At 36.3% G+C, this 20,635-nt stretch overlaps 14 protein-coding genes across 14 annotated transcripts; 6 read left to right on the top strand and 8 right to left on the bottom strand. All coding sequences in view use genetic code 12, as the record gives it.

The window, feature by feature from the left end:
• Positions 1-116: 116 nt before the first annotated feature.
• Positions 117-1,262, top strand: CAALFM_C109790CA (TRAMP complex RNA-binding subunit; the record flags this gene model as incomplete). Its single annotated transcript, XM_718437.2, has 1 exon — positions 117-1,262. One exon carries the CDS (start codon positions 117-119, stop codon positions 1,260-1,262), a length of 1,146 nt encoding a protein of 381 aa, XP_723530.1.
• Positions 1,263-1,824: 562 nt separating this feature from the next.
• On the top strand, positions 1,825-4,020 carry CAALFM_C109780CA (putative ferric-chelate reductase; the record flags this gene model as incomplete). The annotated part of the gene is made up of 1 exon (XM_718436.1): positions 1,825-4,020. One exon carries the CDS (start codon positions 1,825-1,827, stop codon positions 4,018-4,020), a length of 2,196 nt encoding a protein of 731 aa, XP_723529.1.
• A 93-nt stretch (positions 4,021-4,113) lies between these two features.
• CAALFM_C109770WA (uncharacterized protein) lies at positions 4,114-4,455 on the bottom strand (the record flags this gene model as incomplete). The annotated part of the gene is made up of 1 exon (XM_718435.1): positions 4,114-4,455. The coding sequence occupies one exon, from the start codon at positions 4,453-4,455 to the stop codon at positions 4,114-4,116; it is 342 nt and encodes a 113-aa protein (XP_723528.1).
• A 430-nt stretch (positions 4,456-4,885) lies between these two features.
• On the top strand, positions 4,886-5,965 carry SHY1 (Shy1p; the record flags this gene model as incomplete). Its single annotated transcript, XM_718434.1, has 1 exon — positions 4,886-5,965. The coding sequence occupies one exon, from the start codon at positions 4,886-4,888 to the stop codon at positions 5,963-5,965; it is 1,080 nt and encodes a 359-aa protein (XP_723527.1).
• Positions 5,966-6,041: 76 nt separating this feature from the next.
• CAALFM_C109750WA (GET complex subunit) lies at positions 6,042-6,938 on the bottom strand (the record flags this gene model as incomplete). The annotated part of the gene is made up of 1 exon (XM_718432.1): positions 6,042-6,938. One exon carries the CDS (start codon positions 6,936-6,938, stop codon positions 6,042-6,044), a length of 897 nt encoding a protein of 298 aa, XP_723525.1.
• A 219-nt stretch (positions 6,939-7,157) lies between these two features.
• Positions 7,158-7,376, top strand: CAALFM_C109740CA (uncharacterized protein; the record flags this gene model as incomplete). Its single annotated transcript, XM_019475140.1, has 1 exon — positions 7,158-7,376. One exon carries the CDS (start codon positions 7,158-7,160, stop codon positions 7,374-7,376), a length of 219 nt encoding a protein of 72 aa, XP_019330685.1.
• Positions 7,377-7,396: 20 nt separating this feature from the next.
• DAM1 (Dam1p) lies at positions 7,397-8,230 on the bottom strand (the record flags this gene model as incomplete). Its single annotated transcript, XM_718430.1, has 1 exon — positions 7,397-8,230. One exon carries the CDS (start codon positions 8,228-8,230, stop codon positions 7,397-7,399), a length of 834 nt encoding a protein of 277 aa, XP_723523.1.
• A 181-nt stretch (positions 8,231-8,411) lies between these two features.
• Positions 8,412-9,746, bottom strand: URA1 (dihydroorotate dehydrogenase; the record flags this gene model as incomplete). Its single annotated transcript, XM_718429.1, has 1 exon — positions 8,412-9,746. One exon carries the CDS (start codon positions 9,744-9,746, stop codon positions 8,412-8,414), a length of 1,335 nt encoding a protein of 444 aa, XP_723522.1.
• Positions 9,747-10,191: 445 nt separating this feature from the next.
• CAALFM_C109710CA (uncharacterized protein) lies at positions 10,192-11,775 on the top strand (the record flags this gene model as incomplete). The annotated part of the gene is made up of 1 exon (XM_718428.1): positions 10,192-11,775. One exon carries the CDS (start codon positions 10,192-10,194, stop codon positions 11,773-11,775), a length of 1,584 nt encoding a protein of 527 aa, XP_723521.1.
• An 18-nt stretch (positions 11,776-11,793) lies between these two features.
• On the bottom strand, positions 11,794-12,498 carry CAALFM_C109700WA (uncharacterized protein; the record flags this gene model as incomplete). Its single annotated transcript, XM_718427.1, has 1 exon — positions 11,794-12,498. One exon carries the CDS (start codon positions 12,496-12,498, stop codon positions 11,794-11,796), a length of 705 nt encoding a protein of 234 aa, XP_723520.1.
• A 251-nt stretch (positions 12,499-12,749) lies between these two features.
• Positions 12,750-14,405, bottom strand: MLS1 (malate synthase; the record flags this gene model as incomplete). Its single annotated transcript, XM_718426.2, has 1 exon — positions 12,750-14,405. The coding sequence occupies one exon, from the start codon at positions 14,403-14,405 to the stop codon at positions 12,750-12,752; it is 1,656 nt and encodes a 551-aa protein (XP_723519.1).
• Positions 14,406-15,433: 1,028 nt separating this feature from the next.
• MTS1 (Mts1p) lies at positions 15,434-16,975 on the bottom strand (the record flags this gene model as incomplete). The annotated part of the gene is made up of 1 exon (XM_718424.1): positions 15,434-16,975. One exon carries the CDS (start codon positions 16,973-16,975, stop codon positions 15,434-15,436), a length of 1,542 nt encoding a protein of 513 aa, XP_723517.1.
• A 746-nt stretch (positions 16,976-17,721) lies between these two features.
• On the top strand, positions 17,722-18,054 carry CAALFM_C109670CA (uncharacterized protein; the record flags this gene model as incomplete). Its single annotated transcript, XM_718423.1, has 1 exon — positions 17,722-18,054. The coding sequence occupies one exon, from the start codon at positions 17,722-17,724 to the stop codon at positions 18,052-18,054; it is 333 nt and encodes a 110-aa protein (XP_723516.1).
• Positions 18,055-18,088: 34 nt separating this feature from the next.
• On the bottom strand, positions 18,089-20,374 carry DOA1 (Doa1p; the record flags this gene model as incomplete). Its single annotated transcript, XM_718422.2, has 1 exon — positions 18,089-20,374. One exon carries the CDS (start codon positions 20,372-20,374, stop codon positions 18,089-18,091), a length of 2,286 nt encoding a protein of 761 aa, XP_723515.2.
• Positions 20,375-20,635: the final 261 nt, after the last annotated feature.

Here is a 20,635-nt window from a genome sequence, read left to right as displayed (position 1 = left end):
ATTCATCTCATCATAGTATCTACAATGAACGAAAAAAAAAACTCTTTGATTAAAAATTTTGTTGCCAAGTTGAAAAGCAAAACAAAACCACCCTTTACTGAAACAGTGAACCCAACATGTCCGGCACGCTACCTTTTATAGAAGATTCAACAGGGGAGAAATTCAAAAGACAAAAATACAAAGAGCAAAGCTTTGTTGAACTGAAAGAGCGTGGTAGCAGAGATACAAAAGAACATACACCTACTACAGCATTATCATATGATGAGGTCAATGACGACCTCGATGAGTTGGTTGCATTGAGAGGAGAGGGAAGATATTTTGGTGTTACCGATCCAGATGACGAATCCGGAATATCGAGGCAATCGTTGGGCCCACTATGTGCAAATTGTTACAAAAGAGGACACACAAGAGCCAAATGTACAGTGGTCATTTGTCATAAATGTGGAGCTATCGATGATCATTATGAAAGTCAATGTCCCACTACTATAATATGTAGCAGGTGTGGTGAAAAGGGACACATTGTGCTGCAATGTAAAAGCAAGATCCGAAAGAGACAATACTGTCGAACTTGTGACTCTTTTAAACATGGTGACGAGAACTGTCCAAGCATTTGGAGAAGTTATATAACGAAACTGCCGAGCCAAGGGGAAAATGAGGAAAGCTCAGTTTTACCAAGAATTTACTGTTACAACTGTGCATCAAATGAGCATTTTGGTGATGAATGTGATAAACCGAGATCCTCCAGAATACCTAATTTTGGTAGTGCATTTAGTGGAAACAATTTACCCAAAAAATACAGAAACCTTTATTTCAAAAGACTCAGAGCTGCCAGCAACAGTCGGATAGGAGATGAAGAATACAGACCAACAACATCAACAAGAGATTACACGAGTAACTTCACACCATCAAGCAGGTACGAGGGATTTGGCAGTCAAGGGTTTTCACGTAACGGTGGCGATCATCCCTCGAGGTCTGGCTTCTTCCCAAAGAGACAATCAAGTGGATTTGGGTCCAGTAACGGATTTCTGAGAACGCCAAAAGGCCCAAGTCAGGATAACAGAAGTAAAGGTAAATTTAATCTGAATGCGTACGGCTCCAAGTCGAGTTATAATCAACCAACAAGAACAGGTATGATCAACCAAAATGGGTCTCAAGATCAAAGAGGTATATATAGAAATAGTACAAGAGGCGGGCCACAGCCTACTAGATCAGGGTTAATTGCCAATAGAAAATCCAAGAATTTTAAGAAAATGAAGTATTGACAACCGTCTCTATTGTTACATATATATCCATTGTAGAAATAAATTTAATCTTGCATTTTGAATGATTCTTGTTTTTTTTTTCTGTATTGTGTAAACTTAGTTTTTATAGAATATCGGGCCGTGGTCTAACTTATCTATTTAATCAATTGCATTAATAATATTATTAATCATTACCTCCGTTTATTTTTATCTTTTACGGAAGTTACCTATATACATAATTTTGAAAAATAGGGAAACACTTTCCGAATAATTTTCAGGTCACATTTCTGATTTTGAGCATCATTAGTTTTTTTTTTGTCTTTTTTTTTAGACATTGCGTATATTGCCATAGCTACGAACGGCAACTAGCAATTGTCAACGGTATCCCTTTCAATCAGCGAAAGATATAAAATAAATAGACAGGGTTGTTGTCGATTTTAGATTTGAAATTTTCATGCTCCTTTCACTACCACCAACAAGAAATAGAGACTAATAGAATAGAGTCAACCAATACACAGCACAAGTTATAAGGCTAAGACTTTTGTTTTCTCAACTTAGAATACAGTAATATTGTTTTTAGCCAATGAATGCCACCATACTAGATTATTTCCACTACCCGAATGGGAAAACAAAAGAGTATAGCAGACTACGAAATTATATAACCTCAAAATATGGAAACATCACCACTTTACTATTATTTCTATTTATAATATCCATACCTATTTACAAGTACTTTATTATTCACAATTATCACCATCGATTCAAATCCAATATAATACGTTCCTTTAACCGAAAGTTGGATCATTATACTCAGCATGAACACCATCCAAACTGCCAAACTGCCACATTCAAAGATAGATTTTATACTTATATTGCCCAGTTATTAAAATCTATCGTGTTCAACATAACACTACGTTCATCTACTATTATACAACTATTGTTTTGGATAACATTCTTGACCTCATTGTCTTTAGTTGATATTTACAATGGCGACTTGATATTCTTAGCTAAACGACTTGGTCGAATCCCAGCTAATTGTTTACCAACAATATTGTTTTTGACTTTACGTCCAAGTCCCTTACCTCATACTTTATATTTGACTTTGATCCCAATACATAAATGGTTGTCCAGACTAATAATTATTCAGAGTGTTATACACACGGTTTTATACCTTGGATATTTTCAAAAAACGAACACGACCCAAAAGACTTTCAAACCCGAAAACAACTACGGTTGGGTAGCTTTGTTAGGATTTGTAATTATTATGATAACTTCGTTATCCTCAATGAGAAAACGCTGGTATAAGGTATTTTATTGCATGCATTACCTTTGGACATGGACAATAGTTGTGTGTCTTCAATTTCATATCAGACCAAGTCCCTTCACATTCTATACACTTGCTAATGTTTCAATTTTGGTCGGACAAATTGCATACCGTGTATGTTTGACCAGAGTGTCAAACAAAGGTGAAGTCAAGGTGTTTGATGTTTCACCAAATATAGCAATGATTGAGTTTCCAAACCTGTTGATTGCAAAAACCGCTACTGCACCTGGAGCACATATTAGACTAACTAACTACAGTTCAAGTTTCATAGTCAGAGCATTCAAACAGTTGATTCCAAATTATCATCCATACACCTTAGTTTCCTTTCCCACTGACAAATATCAACGATTAATTATTCGTAAAAGTAACTTCAAGTTATATAATATGAGAAGATATATGATAGCAGGTAGTTATGACCCACACTTGTTGTTTATTGGTTCAAAATCAAGCCAAAATTTTTCCTTGAGCAAATTACTGGTCAATGCTAAACGTTTATTGATTGTTATTGGTGGATCTGCTATTTCATTTGCATTGCCAATCTTGAGGGTTATGAATTACCATGGGATTCCCACTAAGATTGTTTGGGTTATCAAAGACTTTAGAGACGTACTAGTGCTTAGATATTTTGATGGATTCATTCATGGTGACGATTTTGAGATATTTATCACTGGTGATAGCACAATCAAAGAACAAGCAAAAACTCTTCGAAACGCAATAAGCTGTGCTTCCAATTTCAGCAAAAAATCTAGAATCTCCAGTCATTTTGATATAGAACATGATGAAACCTCCCCGTTGTTGAGTGACAACAATGAGTCACAAATTCCTTTGAATCTTGAAAATCAAATAGAAAATGTCGACATCAGTATGAATAGTGATGACGAAGAAGAACAAGACAGTGATTCAGACTGTACACACAATGGGATCAATCATTCTCGATACGAGGACTTTAATGACGTTGACGATATATTAGTTGATAGTAGTGATATTGAAGATGGAGGGTCTGTCCGTGAATTTGAGATTACAGGAGATAGTTTGAGCCCACAGAACACCACTCTGAGAAACGTTTCCCGCAAGTCGAGTGTAAATGAACCATTTGTTCCATATTTTGAACAGTCATCATCTGATCAAACTAAATCGTGGGTTCAGCAATTTAAGCTGTTAACAAGAAGACTAAATTTAGAGAATAAAATTTATAAAGGTCGTCCTAAATTGAATCATAGATATTACAATTGGTGTATCAATGAAGGATTTACACAGTGCTCAGGTCCCACAGAAGACGAAAACCACAATTTGATTTGCTGCCGTGACTTACCACGCAATAAAGTTGTCCAAGAGGATTTAAATGCAGAAAAGATCTGGGTTATTTCTGCAGGACCAAAACCGCTTGTTGAAAATGTTAAATTATGGGCCACTGAATATGGGTTGAAGTTTCACGAAGAAGCATTCTATTCATAAATTCATTTCAAGTAGTAAATAGAAGTACGTAAAAGTTTCTATTTCTTTTTTTTTTTGTTTTGTCATTATATAATTCTTTATTTCATTAAAATTCTATTTGAGATTCCTGCTCAATTCCTGTTCAATATATCTGTTTCGTTTGAGTTCATCTTCCATAGCTGCCTGTTTACTGATTTTCATTTTAGCAGTATCAGTGGCAAAAGTTATACCAACAACGTTCCACCCAACAAACCACCATACTTTGTAAGTTGTTTTGAAATATGCTCTGTTTACCCCATGATTATATTTGTAAGATAATGCATACCCTGTCATCAACGCAATTAATGTGCCTTGTAGTACTCCTTTTGCTGCTGCTTGATATAGTTGGTTCTTGAATCTTTCATTTCTTTCTCTCTTTGTTTCGTTTAGCAATGCATCTGCTGAAATTGTACTCATTTTAAAGAACCTTATAAAAAGAGGAAGAAAGGTAACTAGATTTTAAGCTTTTTTTGGGAGTTTTATGCTCTTATTTTTCTTTACAGATCGCGGGAATTGTGGCACAGGAGTGGCATAGCGGGGTTTGGGGTTTAATGGAGAGATTCTTCACGTCTTTTTTAACCACACTTGATTTGATACTTGTTCAAAAGTTGAGTATAATTCAAGCGATACCCTGGCCTATCCAACTTCTATTAATTTTTACTTTTGGTATTGAAGCTTATTTGAGTTGCTTCATTTAACTCTTTGCAGGTTGTATAAAATGGTGTGTACAAGGGATACTCCTTCTCTCATAAGAAAAATAGGCTTGGGAAAAAAAAAGATAATGCAATGTATTACTTCAAATTAGAATACAACCCATTCCATCAAAAGACATTGAAAAAACTCAACCATGTTTAACATTCATACAACCAGGCTTGTCAAACTCAAGCCAATAAGACTACTACAATTCAATCGTTCAGTGAAGACCTTAACTATGGATTGGAAGCCAATGAAGGCCGTGCCAGGGAATTTGCGTACTTTGGAACATCAATCAAAAATGCCAACAATACGTCGTGTACTTTTAGGACTCATGTATGCCATGCCTATAATTTCCTTTGCATTAGGATGTTGGCAAGTGCATAGATTACAATGGAAAACCGACTTAATTGCAAAGTGTGAAAATAATCTTGCAGCCCCTGTGATTCCAGAATTACCACCAAACTTGGATCCATCAGTTATAGCAGACTTTGAATATCGAAGATTTAAATGTAGAGGCCGTTTTGATTATGACCAGGAAATGTTCTTAGGACCACGATTAAAGGATGGAGAATTAGGGTATCTTGTTGTAACACCGTTTATTAGAAAAAATGGAGGAGATCCGATTTTAATTGAAAGAGGATGGATTCTGAAAGACAAAGTTGTCCCCAGTAGCAGATCATCTGGATACTTATCACATTTGGCCAGACCACAAGGTGAAATAGAAATAGAAGCATTATTTCGGGTTATGCCAAAGAAATCGTTTTTACAGTTGGAGCACGAACAAGGCTCAAGATTATTCCATGTCCCTGATGTTCCTGCTATGGCCAAACAAAGTGGATCTTTACCCATTTATTGCCAAATGATCTACGATTTACACGATCACATAGACTGGAGGAAAGATGAAAATGGACAACAGCAGAAACCATCCGTTATCAGCAGTTTGCTTTTTTCAAAGAAGAAGGATTCAGATGCAGCTTTTATTGCAACAAATGCCAACAAGGATGAGACTTTACAGTTTCAAGAATTTGAGTTTGTAAATGAAGGTGTGCCAATTGCCGCAAAGCCTTTTATTAAGTTTTCCAACAACCACTTGCAATATTTAATTACTTGGTTTGGCTTATCAATTGGTAGTACTGTTTTGTTACTTTTTTCAATTTACAAAAGTAAGCAGTTTGCTACTGCCGAACAATTGTTGGCAGCTAAAAGAAAAGACATGCAAAAGAAAGCATGAATTTTTTTTGTTTTTATTTAACTATTATGTAAAATACTTAAGATGTATATAGCTCAATCCACATACCTATGCGCTCTCAATTTGCAAAACTAAGTAAACCAAACAATACTATGACTAATGACAAGTCACCCAAAACTATACCAAGTAGTTCATAATACCCCAAAAACCTAGCAACCAATGGCTTATAATGTTCCAATTGCGGCAACACCATTGAACCCATTGACATAGCTTTCAAAACAAAACTGTTTTGATTGGCTGCATGAAATAACCCCAAAGAATGAAATATCGAATAGTAAGCTGCCACAAGAACAACTTCTGTAGTGGCAAACCAAGTGAAAAAGTCTCGAACAGGATATTTCTCAGACGACAAATCTCTAACATAAGCGTAATTCGATGCATGAAAGTTGGAGAGGTTAATGTAATGATAAAAGAAGTTGAATAAGGTCACTGAAACACGAACCAATAAAAATCTAAATTTCCACAATTTTTGATTATAAGTGTTATATTCGAGTAACTCTTGGCGATATTTGAGCTCTGCTGGATCCTGTGTCGAAGTTGCACTTTCACTGGGTGGTGAATCACCACCCTCAACTTGATTAAACATCTTCATTATTTGAGCAAAAGGGTCGCCAGCAGTATCTGCCCCCTGTCCTTGTTGTTGAAGCATACTTTGGAAAATCTTATCTATATCCTGAGGAGCATCTTCACCAATTGGTGGTGTTCTTGGAGGAGGGGTAGTTATCTCTGTGATATCTTGAATTTCTGGATCTTCATCGTGACTTGGCGTGGCCTCTTTCTCTTGATCCAAGACTGATTTCACTCCCGATGTCTTCACGGACGAACCCTGCGACAAAATATCGTTCAACCTGGCAGTTGCCTTGCCCTTTGACATCTTTGCTTGTCTTCTTTCTCTAAGTAATCTCTTTTTCTCTTCAGCCGAAAGTTCAGCTGTATCAACTACTGGTTCCGACATGTTGTGGTGATTAGTGCTTTTTAAAAACTGTAAACCAATATATTGAACACTTTATAGAAAAACCTGAAAAAAAAATAAATTGGAATGTATACAAAAGAAATATTTGAGGGAGAAAAAAAAAAGGCAGACAACAGCATACAAAACTAAACTGTATGAACATGACAGAGCAATAGATTACACTTTGTTTCGTTTTTCTTATTGACATATCTTGCAGAATACATGGATACTTCAAAACAAACCAATAAAACCTCAATGAATCCTCTACCTACTTCCTTTACAACTTCCGAGCCTATTAACTACCAAGAGCAAAATCGAAGACAATTAATTATGAACTCAATGGAGAATATGGATTATCTTTTAATGATTGCCTCCCAACAAAACAAGTCTGTTGAACAAGTGAAATACGAATTAAAACTAAAACTCATATACGGGGGATAAGTATATATATATATATATAACTATCTAAAGGGTGGTCTATTTTGCAAATTATTTACTGATCGGTTATGGATAGGTTTTTTGATTCGACTATAATTAGAAGTATTCAACGTGTTATTACCATCGAATAACCCACGCATATACCTTGGTGGTTGATTAAGATTAGGTCCTGATTTGGATGGTGCTTGAAATCTCGAAGACGGAAGGTTTGATCTAGATGGTTGTGGTATTCTTGACACCCGACGATTGGTGTTGAAGTCTCCTGATGTATAACTATTTGTTGATATGCTATCTGACAGATGTGTATTGAAATTCACAGATCGTGGCTGTTGTTTAATCTGTCTAGTGGGCCCGTGTGTTGGTCTTTGCTGTGATGTTAATTGTTGTGGTTTTTGTTTAGCTTCGTCAGATAACCTCAATTTTAGTCTATCATTTAATTTTTGGGCATCTGCCAAACGCTTTTTTAAAACTTCAATTCTTTCTTTTCTTTCCCTTTTCGATATTAGTGCTTCCCATTGCTCTCTACTTGGACATCCTGGGAAGTCTACACACCACATTGTCATTGACAACCCATATAGAAAACTTGCAAACGATTCGTTGAATTGATTCGATATATGATCATGAATATGACACAAATCGTGCATATGCAAGTCCAATGTCTCCATAGACTCTGCAAGTGATGCAAATTTTTCCACAATTTCTGGTGAATCCATAGGTAGGTTTTCTGCATCTATTGGGTAATGGTGGACTTTTGGCGACATACTTGGTAATTGAATTCCGGAAGATCTATGCAGATGCCGTCTTCCACTATTCTGTCTCCTATCATTTCTAGGGGTAACTGGTTTAGATGAGGACATTCTCCTGAAAGGTTGTTAATTTGCAGAAAAAGAAATCAAATAATAAGAGATCTCAATAATTTTTACTATTTTGTTTGTTTATACTTTAACAAGAAGAAAAATATGTTTTTTCTTTTTCGCGAATACAGTTGTAGAAAAATTTAGCAAAAATACACGCCGAGACATATCATAACAATATTGTTCACTTATCATCAGAGCCAATTATTTGCTCCCATGTTTTACCTTCTTTCCTCAATTCTTCAGCCAATTCGTCTCTTATTTTACCTACTAAACCTGGACCTTTATAAGCAAAAGCAGTGTACAATTCAATGAATGTAGCACCGGCCTTACCAAACTCCAAGGCATCTTTACCATTTGAAATACCACCACAACCAATCAATACCAAATCAGAGTCCTTGGTGTACTTTCTCAAGGTTCGCAAGGCCTTCAAGGATAATGGTTTTAATGGTTTCCCGGATAAACCACCAGCTTGATTAATCAATTGCTTGTCAGTAGTCAACAATCTATCAACAGGTCTTTGAATTGTGGTATTAGAAATTATGATACCGTCAACCTTGGCCTCTTTGGCAGAATTAGCAATAGACTCGATTTCTGGTTCCGTCAAATCTGGTGCAACTTTTACCAAAACTGGTGGCTTATTTCCTAACAAGTTTTTGCCCAATACGTTTCTTTCTTTCACAACAGTAGTTAATAAATTAGTTAATTTGGCTTCGCTTTGCAAGTCTCTTAATCCTGGGGTGTTCGGAGACGACACGTTGATAACCAAGACATCGGCATATGGACCCAATCTTTCAACACCCTTCACGTAGTCATTGACCTCGTCACCGAATTTGTTTTTTCCTAAATTGATACCTAATAATTTGCCTTGTTGGAATGCATTGGAAAATGGATGTTGCTCCGAAGAGTGTGAGGTTCCAAATTTATTCAACAATTTATTGAATCTCAATTTCAATGTTGCCAAAACATTGAAATGCCCACTTGAATTGAAACCATATCTGTTAATAACAGCATCATCTTTTGGCAATCTGAAAAATCTTGGCTGAGGGTTACCTGGTTGAGGTTCAGGAGTTATCGAACCAATTTCAACGTAAGAAAAGCCACAATTGAATAAAGACTCAATTGCTTCACCATCTTTGTCTAAACCAGCAGCCAAACCTATTGGATTCTTCAACTTATGGCCAAATACTTGGACACCTAAAACGTCGCTTTGGTCATTTTTACCATCATCCAATAATCTTGGGGACAATCCATACTTCATGAAAAAAATCCCCAACTTATGTCCCAGCTCTGCATCTGTGAAAGTTCGGATTAATGGGCACAAAACATATTCATGGATTGCTGATCTTGAATCTAAACAGTAATATCCACCAACTGCAGCCACAGCCAATCCGGCAACAAAGACAATTGGAGAAGGGACAAAACTGGATCTCAAAGGTTGATGTTGTGCTGAAGATTTTAATCTTCTTGCTATTATGGACAAAGTCAGCTGTTTGAATTTGATACTTGGACGAAACATTGCAATGCTGATTTTTTAGAAAATCGATCCGGGATTACCACACAAGTCACAAAGGAATAAAAGCAAAATCAAACTCAATGCTTCTTAACAAAAACAAAGAAGAGAGAAGAAAAAAAAAAGGGGGATGCAACACTCCTTCAGTATATAGTTGTTGATGTAAACTATCAACTGACGTTGTACAAACGCACTGACACCTCGTGAAATGAAAAATATTCTGAATCTAATTGACTCTGGTACTAAGAAAGACTTGAGCTCTGCCAATAATATGCAGGCAACGGAAGCTTTTCTACGCTCTTTTTTTTTTCGCCCAAACTGCGTAGTCTTCTTCAGTAAGGCTAATTTTGAGATGATCTTCTTGGCTAACAAAAAAGAAAAAAAAAATTGAAACTAAAACTAGTGCCAGGCATTAAACCTAACAAAAACAACAAAGAAATATTCATCAAAGATGGCTCTTACAGGTAAAATGGGATCACATGAGAGAGCTGGCACCGCTCAATATGAAAGAGCAGGACTGTACAAGAAATCCAAAAGGCATACTAAAGATAAAAAGTTGAATTCGAAATTACAAAGAATTGACAGACAGTATAAAGAGGCCATTCAGTCAGCAGCAGGAACCGATTTATTGTTACAAGAAGAACAGGGGTTTTTAGAAGCAGAAAATGATATGGAAAAAACGTTCAAATTTAAGCAAGATGAAATAGCAGATGCTGTAGATAGTAGTACTGCCAATAAGAAATTTGAACTAAAGTTACCAGAATTTGGACCATACACAATCGACTATTCTCGTACTGGGCGTGATTTGTTATTAGGAGGTAAAAAGGGACATGTTGCTTCCATTGATTGGAGGAAAGGGAAACTAGGTTGTGAATTACATCTTAATGAAACAGTGCATGCAGTAAAGTATTTACACAATGATCAATACTTTGCTGTAGCGCAAAAGAAATACACTTTTATTTATGATAATCAAGGTACAGAATTGCACAGACTTAAACAGCACATAGAGGCTACGTTATTAGACTTTTTGCCCTATCATTTTCTTTTAGTAACTGCTGGTCACACAGGGTTCTTGAAATACCACGACGTGTCAACAGGTCAATTAGTAAGTGAACTCAGAACGAAATTAGGTCCGACTCAAGCAATGAAACACAATCCATGGAATGCAGTTACATGCTTGGGTCACGGTAATGGAACTGTAAGTATGTGGGCCCCGAATATGCCAGAGCCATTGGTCAAATTGCAAGTTGCAAGAGGACCAATCAGAGACTTGGCCATCGATAGAGAAGGGAAGTATATGGCAGTAGCAGCCGCAGACAAAACTTTGAAAATTTGGGATATAAGAAAATTCAAAGAGGTTGATAACTATTACTCACAAACTCCAGCATCCAGCTTAGACATATCTGATACAGGCCTACTCTCAGTAGGTTGGGGTCCCCATGTTACCATCTGGAAGGACATTTTAAAAGGCAAACACCAATCTGAGCCATACATGAATCATTTAATACCGGGATCAAAAATTGAAAAGGCCAAGTTTGTGCCATTTGAGGATATATTAGGTGTTGGTCATGAAGAAGGTTTCAATTCTATTATCGTTCCAGGATCAGGTGAAGCTAACTACGATGCTCTTGAATTGAATCCTTACGAATCAGTGAAACAAAGACAACAACAAGAAGTCAGATCATTGCTTGATAAATTGCCTGCAGACACTATCGCTCTTGATCCAAATGTTATTGGTACCGTTGACAAACGCGCTAGTACTGTGAGATTGAAACCCGGTGAAATCACAGAATTGGCAGATAAAACACAACAGTCTAAGGATAAGATGGAGATTAAAGCAGAAGTGAAAGGGAAAAATTCTGCTTTGAGAAGACATATGAGAAAAAAGACTCAAAACGTGATAGATCAAAGGAAATTAAGAATTGAAAAGAATTTGAAGATGGAAAAGGAAGCTAGACAGAGAAGACGTAATTTGGAACAAGGAATACCCGAGGAGAAGGATCTCTTGGGTCCAGCTTTAGCTAGATTTAAATAGGTGTTGTAGTTTTTAACTTTACATTTCTTTAGCTAACTTATAAACTAAATTTTCAAATATAGATATTTCCCAATTCAAAGCCTCTAGCTCTTCTTCTTGCATTAAATAGCAACTTTCACTCTTGGGGTCAGCTGAGTCGTAGTCAGAGTTTGTATCTGCTGGAGGCATTGATTTTTCTCGTAACCCTGGATATTTGTTTTTCTTTGTTTTGATCAACGGTTCTTTGAATTGGTTGATTACCTGTTTGTCGTTATCAGTCAAAAATTCAAAATATGCAAGTCCATTTGCTGACAAAATTGATGTAAAAGTGCCAATTCTGAATAAAATTTGACACAATTTTTTCAACTCAGCGTAGTCATTGAACATTATAAGCTTGTAAAGATTTAGATACGGAAAGGTATTTAACGTTATTCGAGATCGCAAATGACGATCCAAAATATCAGTTAAAATTTCAATTTGTTTCAAAGTGATTTGAGAAATATATATCGATTCTATGTCACTTTGAATATCTTTGTTTGCAATAAAACAATTTGTCAAATAACCGCTCGATTCTTCTTTTGAAAATAAGAGTTGAAATATCTCAAATAATTTAGTAGGTTGAATGAATTCTTCTAATGAACATTCTGGTGTTATTGGGGAATTGGGAAATTCAGATAACCAATGCATAACTGCCACAACATACACCTTAATTTCAGAATTACAATCATCGTTCTGAAATGGCATTTTTGGACCAGTACTTTGTTATCTATAAAGACTATTTTTTTTTGGAGATAATTCTTGCAGCCAAATACTTACGAGAAACTTCTAATAAATTAAACAAGTTCTTTTCAGTCCTTGTCCCCCTAATGTGTTCTTAAATTTTTTTTTATAACTTCCTATATTTCATGAATAAACATAAACAAAACTAATAAAAAAAAGCTACTTTCATACTATTTAAATTACAAATTGAAAACGTTTCCCGAACATTTCTTTTTTTACAATCTTTCACCTGGTAAAGATCTGCCAATAGTAGTGATATCGTCGTAAATCAAAGTTGTCACGAAATCGGAGTACTTTTCACCAAGAGCTTCTGGAGCAAAGTATTCGAAAGCTCTCTTGAACTTGTTACCTGGTTTAGCACTCTTGACCAATTTAGCATATTCTTCATCCAATAATTGCTTAACGTATTGTTTGTCAATAACTTTACCGGTGTCAGTCTTGGCACCGTGGGTAACCCATTGCCAAATTTGAGTTCTGGAAACTTCAGCGGTGGCGGCATCTTCCATCAAGTAGTTGATTGGAACACAACCGACATTTCTTAACCAAGCTTCAATGTAGGAGATACCAATAATGATATTAGCTCTAATACCTTGTTCGGTAATTTTAGCATTTGGAACAAATGGACTCAACAAGTCTCTTTGGGTGATTGGCTTGAATGGTTCCTTTGGTGGCAATGAGATTTGATTTGGACCCTTCATGTTTTCGTTGAAAACCTTCAACACAACAGGAACCAAAGCTGGGTGGGCAACCCAACAAGAGTCACAGCCAAGAGTGACTTCTCTTAATTTATCTTTAGTAACGTTGGCCAAAGCAGCTCTGTTTCTTTCTTCATCATCTTTGATTGGAATTTGAGCAGCCATACCACCAAGTGCATGGACTTTTCTCTTGTGAGTAGTGTGGACCAACAACTTAACGTATGAGGACATGAATGGAGCAGCCATAGTGACTTGGGATCTATCAGGCAAAATAAAGTCTGGGTGGTTTCTCAAACACTTGATGTAGGAGAAAATGTAATCCCATCTACCACAGTTCAAACCGGCACTGTGTTCTCTTAATTGATAGATAATTTCATCCATTTGGAAGACAGCTGGAATGGTTTCAATCAAAACTGAAGCTCTGATGGTACCTCTTCTCAAACCAATGTAGTCTTGGGCATAGTTGAAAATATCGTTCCACAATTTAGCTTCCAAGTGGTGTTCCATCTTTGGCAAGTAAAAGTATGGACCAAAGCCTCTAGCTAAGGTTTCTTGAGCATTGTTGAAAAAGTAGACAGCAAAATCAAAAATACCACCGGAAACTGGTTTACCGTCAACCAATACATGCTTTTCATCCAAATGCCATCCTCTTGGTCTCACAATCAACGTTGGAATGTGTCTGCCTTTGTCCAAGTTCAAGGCATAATTTTTACCATTAATGTTAGCAGTCAAGTTTCTTCTGACACCATCGTAAAGATTGACTTGACCTTCAACCAAGTTTTTCCAAGCTGGGGTCAATGAATCTTCAAAATCGGCCATATAAGTAGCAACATTGGAGTTCAAGGCATTGATAACCATTTTTCTGTCGGTTGGACCAGTGATTTCACATCTTCTGTCAACTAAACCTGGAGCTAATGGTGGACCAGTCCAGGTAGCATCATTTCTAATGTATTCAGTTTCTGGTAAGAAATCTGGCAAGAAACCTTGATCTCTTAATTTTTGTTGTTCCTTTCTGTTGTTCAACAATTCTTGTCTTCTGGCTTCGAAACCACGGTGCAAAGTGGCAACAAATGCTAAAGTTTCTTGGTTGAAAATGTGTTTAGCACTTTCTGGGACAGGGCCTAATATTTGGACACCTTTGATCTTATCAGCTGTTTTTGGGAATGGGGAAGACATTATGTAACTTGGTTAATATATATACAAAGCTGTGTGAATATTTATATATATAAATGTAAAAGTAAAATAATAAGAAAAAGGAAAAGAGAATTCAAACTTATAATTTGCAAAAAAAGGGGGAAAAGGCAATTGAATTTATACTTTTTTTTTTGTTGGCTTCCTTCTTTGTTGAAAAAGTTTCCAATTCACTAAAGGACCGAAGAGATAATATTTTTTTGTAGTGTGAAATTTTCTATGATTGTTTTTAGAAAGAGGGAGTGGACTTTTTCTCTTTCTTTTCTGCTTTACCCCAGATTTATTTTGCTGTCGTAGTTAGATATCTGAAATGTCGGGCTCTCGCCTGAACGGAAGTCACCAAAAAATGACTCTGTGAGGCAAAAACACACTCAAAACTTATGCGATACTTCGGATCGGCCACCCACTGCGACAGAATATTTCAGTATAGGAGAAAAACTAAACTCCAATCCGAGGTTCTGGAAGGGTTTTTGTGTCAGAGTCAGAATGTCGTCATAGTGTGACTACGAAGTCATGTTCGTGCATCAACGAAATATATATTCACTGAATTGATTCGTATGAATAATACAGTGGCGATTGTTTAAATGGGGTGATAGCATTATGCAACAAAAGACATCAACTGTCGAAAAACCAAACTGATAAAGAAGAGGAGTCAAAAAAAAAACTTGACAACTTCAAAGCTAGAGTTGTTTCTATTGGCTGGCTAGCTGACCCGATAAAAATAACAATTGGAATTTTCCCCACGACCATGGAAATCTCCGAAAAAATTTCCTAATTTGATCATTTCTTTTATCTTGGCTACGGTTAATGGTTCCACGTAGCCGGGGCCTGAATCAGTTTGATAGACAGGATATAAGATCGGACACCATTCAGAAACTTCATCTGAGAACAACATATTTGAAAAAAAAAGACAAAAACTAAAAATAATAATAAAGAAAGTAAAAGTCCGGTACGTTTATTCAGATCAGAATAAATAAAAATCTATACAAATACACCATAAAAGCTCAACCAGTTTAATCGTAAAAGTTGGTAAACTCCTTAGCCCATTTAGTTCCTTCTTGAACAGGACCTTGCAAACCTTTTTGTTGCGGAACGTAATCAATTCTTCTATATGAATTAATATTCTTTCTGCAAATGAATTGATAACAAGTGGCAGTACCGTTTCTACTGGCAACAACAGAACTACCTAAGAAAAATTCCCAAATTCTGTACCACTTGACACCGTATTTGTTAACAACCTTATCTTTGTTCCCAATCCAGTTTCTGTACCATCTCCACAAAGTAGCAGAATAGTGCACACCAATGTTATCAACACTGACAATTTCGAACCCAACAGATTCCATACAACTAGCAAAGAAACTCAATGGAGTAGAGGCATCAGCACCTGGGAAAATGTATTTGTTCATGAACAATCCCCATTCCAAATCTTCATATTGCCAGTTCTTTCTCAAACCAGAGTATTGCAAGAAAAGCAAACCATCGTCTTCCAAAGCGTCTCTACATTGTTCCAAGTATGCAGTCAATCTTCTGATACCAACGTGTTCAGCCATTTCCACTGAGGTGATTTTGTCATATTTACCACTTGGTTTAGAAGATTTTGGAGCATCACGATAATCACAGCAAACAATTCTGGATTGATCGGATGGAATACCATATTCCTTCAATAAAGTGTTACCCCATTTGGTTTGGTTTCTACCCAAAGTAATACCAGTAACGTTAGCACCATATTTAGAGGAGGCAAAAGTGGTCCAGGTACCCCAACCACAACCAATATCCAAAACATGATCTCCTTTTTTCAAGTCGATCTTATCTGCCATAACAGTCAATTTGTTGTCTTGTAATTCTTCCAAAGTTTCTTCTCTGGTAATGTCACTAATAACACCAGAAGTGTAGATCATTCTTGGACCCAAAAACCAGGTGTAGAAATCGTCACCACGATCGTAATGATCTCTAACTTGTTCTTCGTCTTGTGATTGAGAGTGGAAAATAACTTCTGGAATCATACCCAACAAGAAGAATCTAAACAAACCCAATGTAAATCTAAAGCTGGCCCAATCGTGCTTGTATTCCAAAACATCCAAACAGTCCCCTTTAAAGGAAACTTTTCCATCAAAATACAATTCTTGGAAAGTTTCAATTGGGATTTTAGAGCCTTTACCACCGTTGGAAGTTTCGTATTTAGCCTTCAATTCTGGAGTATGGAATTCTAAATAGTAAGAAATTGGTCTGTTTGGGTACTTGACTTTTTCATTGATACGTGGAGAAAATGTAGACATAATACTCCAATAAGCCATTAAAATAGGAATTGCCAAAATCAAAAAGAAAAACACCCAGGTCTTGAAACCTAAACCTAATTTGTAAGTGATGTAACCTGGAACTAATGCCAAAATACTGAACAAAATTGTATTTGAAAAAGAAGTTGAACCAGGTCCATCAGCAGGTAATGGTGCATTATGAATAGCTGGAGAATCAGTAGTCCAAACACCACACTCGTTGGAAGCAGGTGGTTGCTTTTTAGCAGCAGGTGTCTTGATGAATGCAACGTCGTCTAACATTGTTACAAAAATTGATATTCAATTGAAATGTTAAACTCGACAAAAGACGAAAACTAATAAGAAAAAAAAAACTATAGGCAAGTTATATATATAAAAAAAAATTTTTCATTTTTTTATTGTTGGACGTGGTCTTTTTCTTGATCTCGCCTCCTCCTCTTGCTAGAAAAGTGCAAAAACTTGCGAACCACTTTGAACAACAACAATAACGGATATTGTCCAATCTAATTCATTGGACTCTCTCCTTTTTCTGTTTAGAAAAAAAAAAAGTAAAATGAAGCCTGCTTTTGTACTCAAAATGAAAATTAAGTTTAGCAATTCAAGTGGCTTTCAATTTATATATCAAGTTGAGCAGTTTAAGGGATGAATTGTAGTCCTAGGCGCAATGAACACCTACAACAAATCTAAAGTCTATAAATAGTCTAATGACTCTGGAAATGCTTAGTCTGTGTGGCTTACAATATTTGTCAAGTTAAATTGCTTCCTATAAGTTGTCTGTAATCTGTAGATCGAAAGTCAATTGATTGGTGTTGGGTGGAATACCTCAACAGAGGTTATTCCCACAAATAACTTTATTTGGTTTGAATTCGTTGTCTGCCTGCACGTGAATAAAACGAGAGTTGGGAAGAACACGGAAAATCTCAAACTCTAACATTCGAAAAACTTGAGGACGCGTTGTATTTTTAAACAATCTTCTTATTACTTCTGTCATTAAAGTATAACATTCTTACTACCATAATCACTACACAATGGAAGCTTCAAATATCAGAATAGACGGAACATTATTACAAGCCAATAAGAACAAACTTGTCAGAGTGATGGGCAAATGTGAATCATTTGATCATGCTTCGAATCAAGCCATCATAGTGTGCAACGGAACTATCAAGTTAGATTTATCACAAGTTACAGATTCCCCATTAGAGATTCATAAGAACTACGAAATCATTGGAAAGGTCAGTGGTGATGAATTAAAGATTTTTGTGTACTCTGTCATAGAGTTGAGCGATAATTTGGATATAAATGCTGCTTCAAAGTTGGCTCAATATGCTCAAAAAGTATCTGAATTATACAGATACGATTAAATAATACACGTACATAGTAGTCTATATTTAATGCTTATATATTTTTTAAATCTTCTGCGATATCAAGGAATCGTTGTTCGCCATTAATTGCGTAAAGAGTTCCTGCTTCAGCTAACCATGAAGGGGTTTCGTTAGTGTATAATTTTCCATATTTGAAATTACCATACGCAACTGCTAACCGATAAGCAGCCTCGCTTGAGGAAGCAACAATCTGATTACCTAAATTATCCATAAATTCGATAACCGGCTTGGCAGATCCCATGTTATTTTTCAATGCACTGGTTTGCAATTGATATGCCGATAAATTATACACCAATGTTGTTAATGCTGTCATCGTAGATGTATATAATTTTGCCAGCTGTGTCAATTTGGCAGTGCTATTCTGTAACTTCTTTAACAAGTTCTGGAAAAACGTATTGTATTCGTATAATTTATTGTCAGTGCCACAAGGGTCAATGTACAACTGAACGAACAACGTGGTTCCAACTAAATTGTTCAACACTTTGAGAATCATCATCAAAAGTGCTGGATTTTCCACATTTATGTTTTCCAATCCTAAATTCACAACATCTAAAATTATCTCAGCAGCATCAGTTGATGTTAATATATCAACTGTTGTCACCTTGGGAATACTGACTCTCAATAAATCAAACCCAATCAATTTTGCAGAAGCTGTCCATTTTCTAATAATATGACTGCAATACTTGGTGATTAATTCTAGCGCTTGCTTAGAATTCAATTCCAGTAAAGAAGACTCAACAGCCAAAAAGTCTTGATCCGATAACTGCAACTCGGAATCCTGGGACAGGTTTAATTTTTTGAGTCCATTCACTAACAGTTCCCTTTTGTAATCGGTGAAGTAAATATAAGACTTGGAAGGAATCACTTTCAAAGCCAAGTTCCCTTGTTGCTTTTGTTGCTTATTATAAGCATCAGAATAAGGATCAATAACTCTTCCAGCACTTGGGTTGTTCGAGTCATTGGTGCTTTCCTGTAAGCTCACCCCTTCTGTATTTTTCTGCAAAAATCTAACAACTTCATCAGTGTAGGATGCAGGCAAATCGTTGTCACTTAAGAACTTTTCTGCCACAGTATATGGATTATCATTTACGTTATATGGTAATTTCAATGGTGGCTCGCCATCCTTTATATCGACATCAAAAACAAAGTCATATTCTTTCCCCTGGTAAGTCTGCTTTTTGCCGCTGCTCGAAGATCCAACAACGTCACCAATTTTGTGCCATTCTCCACCAGACCATTGGTGTGCTTCAATTGTTCCATTGTCAGGATTCTTAACCATAATGGTGGACCCTTCCTGTTTACCAGGCTGTGATAATGCCTCATACCCAGGAATGTCAGTTTTTTTCAAATCATCTAGCGACTGCTCTGCAATTGAAGATGACTGAACAGCCTCTTTAAACTTCAACAACTCTTCTTCAGGAGCAACCTTTTCAGGGTGAGCTGTGAAAACTCTGACCAAATTATCAGAGCCACCCACTGCAAAATCACCATTTGGTAATGCAGTCACACACCATACAGATATACATGGCAAAGTAATGACTTGCAACACATTCCCTGTTGCTAAATCCCATATTCTGACTGTTCTATCTTCACCCGTAGATACAAACTTGCCGTTAGCTATTAATGCTAAATCGTAAACAAAGGATTCGTGGCCATAAAATGTTTGCAAGTTCTTCCCTGTTTGGAGGTCCCACAATTTGATAGTGCCATCGTTTGAACAAGACAAAAATTGTTCCCCACCTTCTAAAATCAACAATTTTCTAATCACATCCAGGTGGCCAACAAATTGTTTTACTTCCGATTTTCCGTGCCAAAATCTGATGGTTTTATCGGCACTACAAGTTAAATAGTGATCTTCTCCCAATACTTGACAATCCCATACTGAAGACTCGTGTCCTGATAATATGTATTTAGGAACAAATTCTTTTAAATTCCATACAATTGCAGTACAATCCCAAGAACTGGAAATCAATTGGCCATGAGAATAAGACATTGAGCACACATTTCCTTCATGTCCGATTAATTGATATTTATCCTCACCATGTTCATCGCTTAAATAAATCATGGTATCTTGGCCTCCACTAGCAATCAAACCATTGATACATGCTACTGAATTAATAAATGAGTTGGTTGGTGAATGGAAAACAATGGTTGCCTCAGAATGAGTTGTATAAATATCTGACCAGATTCTTGTTGTACCATCTCTCAGTACAGAAACTAATCCACCATATTCAGTAGTGGCAACATCTTTGACATCCTGTTCGTGACCAAGTAAAGTAGAACTAAGTTTGTAAGACATGTTGATGACGAATGTTTGAAAAAAGAGAATTGTAAACAAAGTTAAGTTGTCAGAACAAAAGAAAAAGAATAAATTGGTAGTAGAACACAATACAGTGGCAACTTTCAAGAATCTTCGTTCCAGAGTCGCGGCCACCGCAATAAAAAAGCACTGAAGAAGTGAAGCAAATGACGTGTTGATAAAAGTAACTCAATACATAACTGTATAGGTAATAGCACACTATTTTGAATACCCAAAAATTTAGTAGAAAAGAATACAACT

The sequence above is a fragment of the Candida albicans genome, chromosome 1, assembly GCF_000182965.3.
Source record: "Candida albicans SC5314 chromosome 1, complete sequence".
NCBI lineage: Eukaryota > Fungi > Ascomycota > Pichiomycetes > Serinales > Debaryomycetaceae > Candida > Candida albicans.
Note: the sequence above shows the minus strand (reverse complement) of the source record. Positions and strands in the feature narration are given on the sequence as shown.